At 45.5% G+C, this 11,917-nt stretch overlaps 1 protein-coding gene across 1 annotated transcript; it reads left to right on the top strand.

The window, feature by feature from the left end:
* Positions 1 to 1,816: 1,816 nt before the first annotated feature.
* On the top strand, positions 1,817 to 2,716 carry LOC143278023 (uncharacterized). Its single transcript, XM_076583035.1, has one exon. The coding sequence runs from the start codon at positions 1,817 to 1,819 to the stop codon at positions 2,714 to 2,716; it is 900 nt and encodes a 299-aa protein (XP_076439150.1).
* The last annotated feature ends 9,201 nt before the right edge of the window (positions 2,717 to 11,917 follow it).

The raw sequence follows: 11,917 nt of genomic DNA, 5'->3' as shown, positions 1-11,917 counted from the left end.
ACCATCAGCCGAATTAGACACTTCTAAACCACGTGAGAACGTGTAATCTGCACTGCTCAGAAAGAAGGTCGCTAACCAACTTTTCTTCACCCAGTTATCATCGACAAACGTGTATATCTGTGTACTTAGTGAATCTATAAAACCAATCCTAAAAAGATATGAATGAATAAATGAATAAACAAGAGAAGAAAAATCCAGCCAAGTCCCAAGTTAGTGTCGTTTTACTCATCAGGATAGACCTTTCCATTATCTTCTTCTCTTCTGGGACCAAAAAATTACGATTCCAAGGAACGTTTTCCTGTGTTCTTGCGGAAATGTGTTGAAAACGCTTGCGGTAACTTTTTAAACCATTACGCACAAGAATCCCCCCCCCCCGCCCTCTCTCTCTCTCTCTCTCTCTTCGTTGGCAACTACAAAGAAAAAAATCTCAGTAATGGTCTGAGAGATTAACAGTCAACCTCCATCGATTTTGTTGTTCTTTTCTTCAAAGTACTTTGCATGTTAATTATTTCACTTCTTCAAAACGAATCGTTCGTGTTGGTGCTTCGTGCGTGCGCGCGCGAGTTTGTACGCACGCGCGCGCGCGCGCGCGCGTGTGTGTGTGTGTGTGTGTGTGTGCACCTTGTTTGTGCTTTATATACGCACACATCCGTATGATAATTAAATAATGTGCCCTTTTCTCTAAAAACGATTGATATCTAAATTAATAACACACACACACACACACACACACACACACACACACACACATATATATATATATATATATATATATATATATGCACACACGCACACACACACACACACACACACACATATATATATATATATATATATATATACACACACATCCATCCATATATACCTAGGTACGTACGTAGGTATACCATGTATGTGCATGCATGCATATCTCCATTTCTGTACATGCATGCATACATACAACCATACATACATGTATACATACGCATGTAATAAAAAGCTAGCACAATGTGTTCACGACACTGGTTCGATATTTCATTCAGCCTTACAGTTTTGTAGATTTAAAAAAAATTTTTTCCTTTACTCTTTCTTTCCGTTTTTTTTTTCTTTTCTTTTTTTTTTTCTTTTTCTCTCTTTCTTTCTTTCTGATTCCTGTTTGAAGGTACAGCATAGAGTGATGTCCCCATACTGCTATATATAGTATCGCATTGGCTCATTCTTCCGTTACTTCACTGAAAGCGAATGAGAGATGGGTAGGTTGGTTTGATAAGATAACAGATAAGTACCTCTCTTTCCATCTCTCCCTCTGTCTGTCTGTCTGTTCTGTTCGTCTCTGTCTGTCTGTCTGTTCTGTCCATCTCTGTCTGTCTGTCTCTCGATTAACGTTACTCGCGGTTTCTAGGCATGAACAGACTATTTGGAGTTTGTCAATCTATTTGTTTAATTAAAGCATTCAGACTGCGAACAACTCTGATGTCTTAGCATATTGAAGTTTGTTCTTGCTGATATGACCGAGTATTTCTTGTTGTTTTTGTTGAATGATCATGTGTATGTACCCCTTCATGAGGGGCAATGGCCTATGCATGAGTAAATTATCCGTATCCGTATCCGTGTCTCTCGACGGCATCCAACATTTTTGACACAGCGGATCACAGTCCAATGACGATGACGACGATGCTGGTCACTGGCACACGCGGCAACGTCAGCTCGGCAGCAGAAACACCGGAGAACCCGTCAGAGAGTCCCTGGTGGACCTTCGCCATCTACACGGTGGGTGAGTGCCTGTGGGACTACTGTCCCTCCCGTCATCCTCCTCCTGGGAATCTTCGGTAACGTCATGACCATCGTCATCATGCGTCGAATGACGTCAGGTGAGTCCGCCATCAACATCTACTTCACCGCTATAGCCGTGACGGACACGGTTTTTCTCTGCACCCACACGCTGGAGCTGTGGATCCTGCGGCAGTTTGGATCCGGACTGAGCATCGTTCATAGCGTGGTCTGTAAAATTCACACCTGGCTGTACACAGGGGGCGGGACGGTCAGTTGTTGGTATCTGGTGTGTATGACAGTGCATAGAGCAATGTCTGTGGTGTGGCCGCACCGTGTCAACGTACTGTGCACACGTCGTGCAGTACTACTGGTGCTCACGGGAATCACGGTGTTCTTCGCTGTTCTTTACGCACATCACATGATCGGCTTTGAGAAGGTCTATTTCGCCAGCTACGGCAGCTACTGGTGTACGGTACGACCGGGCAACGACAGTTACTTGTACTTTCTGGGAAACGTATTCGTGTATATAGAACTGTTAGTGTATTGTCTTCTGCCGTTCGTCTTCCTGCTCGCGGCGAACATCGTTCTGGTGTGGAAACTCTTTGCGTCTGTGAAAATAGCCGGCAAAGACTTGACCTGTGGAGACTCTGATCAAGTTCAGGCTCACAGAAAAGCGGCCAGTTCTGTGACTGTGACTGTGATCGCAGTCTCCATAGCTTTCGTCGTTCTTACTTTGCCGGCATCCATCGACTTCATAGTGAACCACGTGGCCAGACACCGGAACACGGCGACGGGCTTTGAGCGAGCTGTGGAGTACTTCATCGAGGCATTGACCATACTGCTAGGTAACCTCAACCACGCCGTGAACTTCTACCTGTACTGTCTGACTGGGAGGAGGTTCAGGGAGGAGTTCCTCAAGGTGTTGTGTTGTGGGAGGGACAGGGGACGGCGTGGTACCCCATAATGATTCATCTCTGAACAGTTTACACCCGACTCAGTTCCTCAAGGTGTTGTGTTGTGGGAGGGACAGAGGATGTCGTGGTACCCCATAATGATTCATCTCTGAACAGTGTACACCCGACTCAGTTCCTCAAGGTGTTGTGTTGTGGGAGGGACAGAGGATGTCGTGGTACCCCATAATGATTCATCTCTGAACAGTGTACACCCGACTCAGTTCCTCAAGGTGTTGTGTTGTGGGAGGGACAGGGGACGGCGTGGTACCCCATAATGATTCATCTCTGAACAGTTTACACCCGACTCAGTTCCTCAAGGTGTTGTGTTGTGGGAGGGACAGAAGACGACGTGGTACCCCATAATGATTCATCTCTGAACAGTTTATACCTTACTCTGAGGCAATAACATTCGTATATCTCTGTCAATGCTATTGCAAACATGAACGGAAAAGGAATCATCAAAAAATCGAATCAAATTGTTAAAAGGATATCCTGTACCATGAACAGTGATAACGCCATCAAGTGGGTCATTTCTAGAAAACAAATCACCGAGGCTTACATTCTTCAAAATTCCCCTTTCTTTTTTTGTTCCACTGTCTGCCTTAAGACCCCCTTGTTCTCATTGCAGAAGGTACGGCTGTGCGTTGAGATTTTGTATTTAAACTTTGTGTGGTTGCCAAACGGCTAATTCGTGATACTGTTTACTCTGTACCTTTTGCAAAGGTTTCTTTTCTCAAACATAGTACCGGGCAATCTACATGAATATCCAAATTCGCATTATAAACGCGCAACGAATTTGAATCCGATGTACGTCAGTCGGCATGAAATATGAAGGTACAGACAGATTAACACGTTACTTATCAGTGTCAGGTGCACAGACGCAAATACAAAACGTGTCCAATAAACCTAGACCCTATTCATTAACTCTCTCCATACGAACGGCGAAAGAGACGACGTTAACAGCGTTTCACCCCAATTACCATCATCAAAATATTGCAAGCGGAAGGCTCTTATACTGAAGAGGTGAATGTTGACAAAGAATACCATAATTCTGACGACGGAAGCTAAAGGTTGGGTCATTCAGACACCCACTGGACATCCGAGGGGTCTGTGTAGAGGAGAAGAGAGGACTGGCCGTACTGAGTGAGTTAAACCAAAGACTAGCTCGTTTGGGTTAGTGGAAATGTACGCATTAGCACTTGCGTGAGGAGCTTTGTTTTTTTCAATCTCTACTCTCCTCTCAGACTCCCTCTCTGTCCCTTGTTCCTGTCCCTTGTGCACAAACCGGAAGTAGTAGCAGTCTCAGTGGAAGTAGTAGAAGTAATAGTAGCTGACTACTGAACATTGACTACTGTAACTCTCTATTGTCTGGTTTGCCTGCTTCATCCATTCAGCGCATACAAAACTCTACTGCCCGACTCGTCTTCAGAAAGAAAAGATCTGAGCACATCACTCCTATTTTGTAACATCTCCATTGGCTCCCTGTCTCACACAGAATACAGTATAAAATCAGCACTCTATGTTATAGATGTATTCACAAATCTGCCCCTTCCTATCTTTGTGGCTGCCTTCACCTCTACACTCCATCTCACTCTCTACAATCGGCTTCGGATCCACTCTGTTTACGCATACCCAGATTCAAACACTCCACTGTTGGACGCCGTTCTTTCTCTGTCTCTGGACCTTGCATTTGGAATGAACTTCCTCTTTCGCTTCGTCAGATCTCCGTTCTCGGCTCTATCAAGTCTGGCCTTAAAACCCAACTCTTCACAAGATAGCCTCCCTCCCTTGCCTCTTCCTTGTCTTCAGTTTTAGAGTAATGCATGTGTGTGAATGACTGGTGCGCTTAAATTTGTCTCTGCTCAAGATTCAGCGCTATATAAATACTATCATTATTATTATTATTAGTTGTGATAATAGTAGTTGTGGTGGTGGTAGTAGTTGTAGCAGCAGCAGCAGCAGCAGCAGCAGTAGTAGTAGTAGTAGTAGCAGCAGCAGCAGCAGCAGCAGCAATAGTAGCAGTATTGGCACTGCCACAAACCGTGGAACACACGAGTTTTCATTGGTAATACAATGCAAAAAAATTTTATTTTAAAATTTTTAAATGTTTAATATATTTTTTAAAATTTTTACTTTATTTTATTTTATTTTATTTATTTCATTGATATTTATTTATTTATTTATTTTATTATTTATTTATTTATTTATCAATTTTTTTCCCCAAGGCCTGACTAAGCGCGTTGGGTTACACTGCTGGTCAGGCATCTGCTTGGCAGATGTGGTGTAGCGTATACAGATTTGACCGAACGCAATGACGCCTCCTTGAGCTACTGATACTGATACTGCAAAAGTCAGTATTAACAAACATTTTTGCTTCAGTGTCCACTGCTCCTTTTTTCTGAATCCCGAATACCACACATACTGTCACATACATTTTCATCTGCCGAGGTACTAGGTATTGGTGCCAATTATCCAATGTGTTAGGTCACTTTTTTTGTGTGTGCTCTGTTCTGTGAAATATGAAATAGATTTCTATACGCTCAAAATAGTAGGTACCTCCTCATACCTCATTCCCTCGACCGCTGGGGTCGTTGGGGGGACACGAGGAAGATGTCATAGCTCGCCACGCCGTTCTGTTGGCAGCTGTCGTGAGGAGATCTGGCATCGTCATTTTGGTCCATTCCTTGACGTTGTCGGACCAGGTCTTCTTCTGCCGCCCCCGTCTGCGCCCTCCCTTTACAGTCCCTTGCAGGATGGTTTTGGAGAGGGTGTTATGTCGTATGACGCAACCAAACCATGCCATCTTCCGTCGTTTGACAGTCGCCAGCTGTGGTTCTTGGGGCCCAACAAGGTTGCTGACCAGGTTCCGCACATAGTCATTGGTCTTGTGCTCCTTGTAGGAGATGTGTAGTATTCTCCTCAAGCACTTGGTTTCGAATGCTTGGATTCTTCTTTCTGTTTCTGCCATCAGTGTCCATGTCTCACATCCATATAAGAGGATGGAGACCACTAGTGACTTGTAGAGCAGGAATTTTGTGTGGAATCTGATGTTACTCTTCCATACCCTGTTCAGTCTGTCCATCGCTGCCGTTGCAGAATTAATCCTATTTCGGATTTCTGCTGTGCAGGTGCCATCTTTGGACAGGGTTGCTCCCAGGTACTTGAAGCTGGTCACTTCTTCCAAGGGCTCACCATTCATGGTTATGTTGGCACTGATGTTAGTTGTGCTGTTGACCATGACCTTTGACTTCTCTGTGCTGACCTAGGTAACCACGAGAAAACTCGCCAGAAAGAGACCCAGCGCTACACAGCTGTATCAGTCTGGCGTAACTGTGCACTGTATTGCTTTGTAATGCGTTGCATCGTATCGCATTGCATTGTATTGCATCGCATTACATTGCATTATAATGCACTGAGTTGACCACTAACCAGAAAGGGAAGTTGAATTGCACATGTTCCTTTGGTATTGTATTGTCTTGTCTTGTATTGTATTGTCTTGTCTTGTATTGTATTGTCTTGTCTTGTCTTGTCTTGTCTTGTATTGTATTGTCTTGTCTTGTATTGTCTTGTATTGCATTGTATTGTATTGTATTGTATTGTATTGTATTGTATTGTCTTGTATTGTCTTGTATTGTATTGTATTACGTTCCATTGCATAGCATTGTGTCGTATCGTAGTATATTCATTGCATGTCTTTGTATCGTATCGTACTGCATTGCATTGCTTTGCATTGTTTTACATCGCATTGCGTTGTAGGTATTGTGTGATTGTGTTGTGCTGTGCTGTGCTGTGCTGTGCTGTGCTGCGCTGTATTGTGCTGCTTTACGTTGCACTGTGTTGCCTTCAGTTGTGTTGCTTTGCGCTGTGCTGTGCTGTGCTGTGTTGTGCTGTGTTGTGTTGTGTTGTGTTGTGTTGTGTTGTGCTGTGCTGTGCTGTGTTGTGCTGTGCTGTGCTGTGCTGTGTTGTGTTGTGTTGTGTTGTGTTGTGTTGTGCTGTGCTGTGCTGTGCTGTGCTGTGCTGTGCTGTGTTGTGTTGTGTTGTGTTGTGTTGTGTTGTGTTGTGCTGTGCTGTGCTGTGCTGTGCTGTGCTGTGCTGTGCTGTGCTGTGCTGTGCTGAGCTGTGCTGTGTTGTGTTGTGTTGTGTTGTGTTGTGTTGTGTTGTGCTGTGCTGTGTTTTGCTGTGTTGTGTTGTGTTGTGTTGTGCTGTGCTGTGTTTTGCTGTGTTGTGTTGTGTTGTGTTGTGTTGTGTTGTGCTGTGCTGTGTTTTGCTGTGTTGTGTTGTGTTGTGTTGTGTTGTGTTGTGCTGTGCTGTGTTTTGCTGTGTTGTGCTGTGCTGTACTGTGTTGTGTTGTGCTGTACTGTGTTGCGTTGCTTTGCGTTGTGCTGTGCTGTGCTGTGTTGTGCTGTGCTGTGTTTAGTTGTACTGTGCTATATATATTTTACAGATGAGCATTTGAGATACGGGTCAAATAATTTTATCAATGACGATGCAGACATGAATTCACCAAAAAAAAGAAGAAGAAAAAAAACGAGGTATAGTCTCCAAAGTTGAACTCATGCCCCCAAATATGACTAAACCCCAAACAGGATATTTACCAACAGAAAAACGAAAAATGAATTGATTACGAAGGGATTTCAGAATCTGAATCAAAAGATGTGGATTTGTCCGAATTCAGTGACGCCTAGCCTACTTAAGAAACTGAAATGAAATCAAGGCTGGGTGTTAGCTTCTGTTAGAGACTGTGCTGAGAGGGTGGTGTAAGAGACAGACTGTGCCGAGAGAGAGGTGAGTTAGAGACAGTGTGTGCTGAGAGAGAGGTGAGTTAGAGTGTGCTGAGAGAGAGGTGAGTTAGAGACAGTGTGTGCTGAGAGAGAGGTGAGTTAGAGACAGAGTGTGCTGAGAGAGGTGAGTTAGAGACAGACTGTGCTGAGAGAGAGGTAAGTTAGAGTGTGCTGAGAGAGGTGAGTTAGAGACAGAGTGTGCTGAGAGAGAGGTGAGTTAGAGACAGACTGTGCTGAGAGAGAGGTGAGTTAGAGACAGACTGTGCTGAGACAGGTGAGTTAGAGACAGAGTGTGCTGAGAGAGAGAGGTGAGTTAGAGACAGAGTGTGGTGTGTTAGAGACAGACTATGCTGAGAGAGAGAGAGGTGAGTTAGAGACAGAGTGTGCTGAGAGAGAGGTGAGTTAGTGCTGAGAGAGAGGTGAGTTAGAGTGTGCTGAGACAGATGAGTTAGAGACAGACTGTGCTGAGAGAGGTGAGTTAGAGTGTGCTGAGAGAGATGAGTTAGAGACAGACTGTGCTGAGAGAGGTGAGTTAGCGTGTGCTGAGAGAGAGGTGAGTTAGAGTGTGCAGAGAGAGAGGTGAGTTAGAGACAGTTTGTGCTGAGAGAGAGGTGAGTTAGAGACAGATTGTGCTGAGAGAGAGGTGAGTTAGAGACAGACTGTGTTGAGAGAGAGGTGAGTTAGAGACAGAGTGTGCTGAGAGAGAGGTGAGTTAGAGACAGAGTGTGGTGTGCTAGAGACATAGTGTGCTGAGAGAGAGAGGTTAGTTAGAGACAGAGTGTGGTGTGTTAGAGACAGACTATGGTGAGAGAGAGAGGTGAGTTAGAGACAGAGTGTGGTGTGTTAGAGACAGTTTCAGTTTCAGTTTCACTTTCTCAAGGAGGCGTCACTGCGTTCGGACAAATCCATACACGCTACACCACATCTGTTGAGCAGATGCCTGACCAGCACCATAACCCAACGCGCTTAGTCAGGCCTTGAGTGCATGCTTACATATTTGTGTACCTATGAAAGTGGATTTCATTTTACGTAATTTCGCCAGAGGACAACACTCTCGTTGCCATGGGTTCTTTTTCAGTGCGCCAAGTGCGTGCTGCACACGGGACCTCGGTTTATCGTCTCATCCGAAAGACTAGACGCTCAGTTTGATTTTCCAGTCAAACTTAGGAGAAAGGGCGAGAGCGGGATTCGAACCCACACCCTCACGGACTCTCTGTATTGGCAGCTGAGCGTCTTAACCATTCTGCCACCTTCCTCCTGGAAGACTAGAGACAGACTATGGTGAGAGAGAGAGAGGTGAGTTAGAGACAGAGTGTGGTGTGTTAGAGACAGACTATGGTGAGAGAGAGAGGTGAGTTAGAGACAGAGTGTGGTGTGTTAGAGACAGTGTGCTGAGAGAGAGGTGAGTTAGAGACAGAGTGCGGTGAGTTAGAGACAGACTGTTGAGGGAGAGGTGAGTTAGAGACAGACCGTGCTAGTGTCTATGGTCAGATCAGACGGTCTGGGCTGGGAGTGTGGTGTGTTAGTGTCTATGGTCAGACAGTCTGAGCTGAGAGGCAGTGTGGTGTGTTAGTGTCTATGATCAGACAGACTGGGCTGAGAGTGTGGTGTGTTAGTGTCTATGGTCAGACAGACTGGGCTGAGAGTCAGTGTGGTGTGTTAGTGTCTATGGTCAGACAGACTGGGCTGAGAGTCAGTGTGGTGTGTTAGTGTCTATGGTCAGACAGACTGGGCTGAGAGTCAGTGTGGTGTGTTAGTGTCTATGATCAGACAGACTGGGCTGAGTGTGGTGTGTTAGTGTCTATGGTCAGACAGACTGGGCTGAGAGTCAGTGTGGTGTGTTAGTGTCTATGGTCAGACAGACTGGGCTGAGAGTCAGTGTGGTGTGTTAGTGTCTTCTGATGGTTAGACAGACTGGGCTGAGAGTCAGTGTGGTGTGTTAGTGTCTATGGTCAGATTGACTGGGCTGGGAGTCAGTGTGGTGTGTCAGTGTCTATGGTCAGACAGCTGAGACTGGGTTGAGAGTCAGTGTGGTGTGTTAGTGTCTATGGTTAGATAGACTGGGCTGGGAGTCAGTGTGGTGTGTCAGTGTCTATGGTCAGACAGTCTGGGCTGAGAGTCAGTGTGGTGTGTCAGTGTCCATGGTCAGACAGACTGGGCTGAGAGTCAGTGTGGTGTGTTAGTGTCCATGGTTAGACAGACTGTGCTGAGAGTCAGTGTGGTGTGTTAGTGTCTATGGTCAGACAGCTGAGACTGGGTTGAGAGTCAGTGTGGTGTGTTAGTGTCTATGGTCAGACAGCTGAGACTCGGTTGAGAGTCAGTGTGGTGTGTTAGTGTCTATGGTTAGATAGACTGGGTTGAGAGTCAGTGCGGTGTGTTAGTGTCTATGGTCAGACAGACTGGGCTGGGAGTCAGTGTGGTGTGTTAGTGTCCATGGTTAGACAGACTGGGCTGAGAGTGTGGTGTGTTAGTGTCTATGGTCAGACAGACTGGGCTGAGAGTCAGTGTGGTGTGTTAGTGTCTATGATCAGACAGACTGGGCTGAGAGTGTGGTGTGTTAGTGTCTATGATCAGACAGACTGGGCTGAGAGTCAGTGTGGTGTGTTAGTGTCTATGATCAGACAGACTGGGCTGAGAGTCAGTGTGGTGTGTTAGTGTCTATGGTCAGACAGACTGGGCTGAGAGTCAGTGTGGTGTGTTAGTGTCTATGATCAGACAGTCTGGGCTGAGAGTCAGTGTGGTGTGTTAGTGTCTATGATCAGACAGACTGGGCTGAGAGTTAGTGTGGTGTGTTAGTGTCTATGATCAGACAGACTGGGCTGAGAGTCAGTGTGGTGTGTTAGTGTCTATGGTAAGACAGTCTGTGCTGAAAGTCAGTGTGGTGTGTTAGTGTCTATGGTTAGACAGACTGGGCTGAGAGTCAGTGTGGTGCGTTAGTGTCTATGATCAGACAGACTGGGCTGAGAGTGTGGTGTGTTAGTGTCCATGGTCAGACAGACTGGGCTGAGAGTCAGTGTGGTGTGTTAGTGTCTATGGTCAGACAGACTGGGCTGAGAGTCAGTGTGGTGTGTTAGTGTCTATGGTCAGACAGACTGGGCTGAGAGTCAGTGTGGTGTGTTAGTGTCTATGATCAGACAGTCTGGGCTGAGAGTCAGTGTGGTGTGTTAGTGTCTACGGTCAGACAGACTGGGCTGAGAGTCAGTGTGGTGTGTTAGTGTCTATGGTTAGACAGACTGGGCTGAGAGTCAGTGTGGTGTGTTAGTGTCTATGGTCAGACAGACTGGGCTGAGAGTCAGTGTGGTGTGTTAGTGTCTATGGTCAGACAGACTGGGCTGAGTGTGGTGTGTTAGTGTCTATGGTCAGACAGATCTGGGCTGAGAGTCAGTGTGGTGTGTTAGTGTCTATGGTCAGACAGTCTGGGCTGAGAGTCAGTGTGGTGTGTTAGTGTCTATGGTCAGACAGACTGCGCTGAGAGTGTGGTGTGTTAGTGTCTATGGTCAGACAGACTGGGCTGAGAGAGAGGTGTGTTAGTGTCTATGGTCAGACAGTCTGGGCTGAGAGTGTGGTGTGTTAGTGTCTATGGTCAGACAGTCTGGGCTGAGAGTGTGGTGAAGATACGGTGTAAAAAGTCACCGCTCTTGTGTCCTGGCTGTCTGCACATTCTGCGCGTTCACCACTTCTATTTTCGTGTTGGAGTGGAGACTGGAGAGAAGAATGGTTTTCACCAACAATCAGTATCAGTATCAGTAGCTCAAGGAGGCATCACTGCGTTCGGTCAAATCCATATACGCTACACAACATCTGCCAAGCAGATACTTGACCAGCAGCGTAGCCCAACAATGAACAGCCATCTATCTGAAGCTCTAGTCATCAGCCCCATCCACATGTAATATGCGGCTACTGTTCAAACGCGCACGCGCGCGCGCATGTGTGTGTGTGTGTGAGAGAGAGAGAGAGAGAGAGAGAGAGAGAGAGAGATAGTGCAGTGTGTGCATGTGTGAGTCCTGATGCACACGTTTTTTGTTGTTGTTGTTTGTTGTTTGTTTGTTTTTTGTTTGTTCTTTTTTATATCGTTGATATACACTTGTATATATCCCAGTTTCTACTGTATCTGTGTTTGTGTATTATTTTCGATTATGTTCGTACCTTGTTATGTAATATACCCCCCCCCCCCCCCCCCCCCCAAATATTCCTTGTGACCCTGGTACACTTGGTAATAAAGACAGTATTCTATTCTATTCTACAAGTGTAACTTTTCGAGTCATTATCGTATTGTATCGTGTATCGTATCGTATCGTATCGTATCGTATTGTATTGTATTGTATTGTATTGTATTGTATTGTATTGCATAAACAAACTCTGGAGAGAGAAAAAAAATGTGAGAGAGAAAGCCAGGTCAGATAATGCTTTCATTCAGGTAATAAGACAGAC

The sequence above is a fragment of the Babylonia areolata genome, chromosome 35 (genome assembly GCF_041734735.1).
Source record: "Babylonia areolata isolate BAREFJ2019XMU chromosome 35, ASM4173473v1, whole genome shotgun sequence".
Classification (NCBI taxonomy): domain Eukaryota; kingdom Metazoa; phylum Mollusca; class Gastropoda; order Neogastropoda; family Buccinidae; genus Babylonia; species Babylonia areolata.
This window is presented reverse-complemented; position numbering and strand designations above follow the sequence as displayed.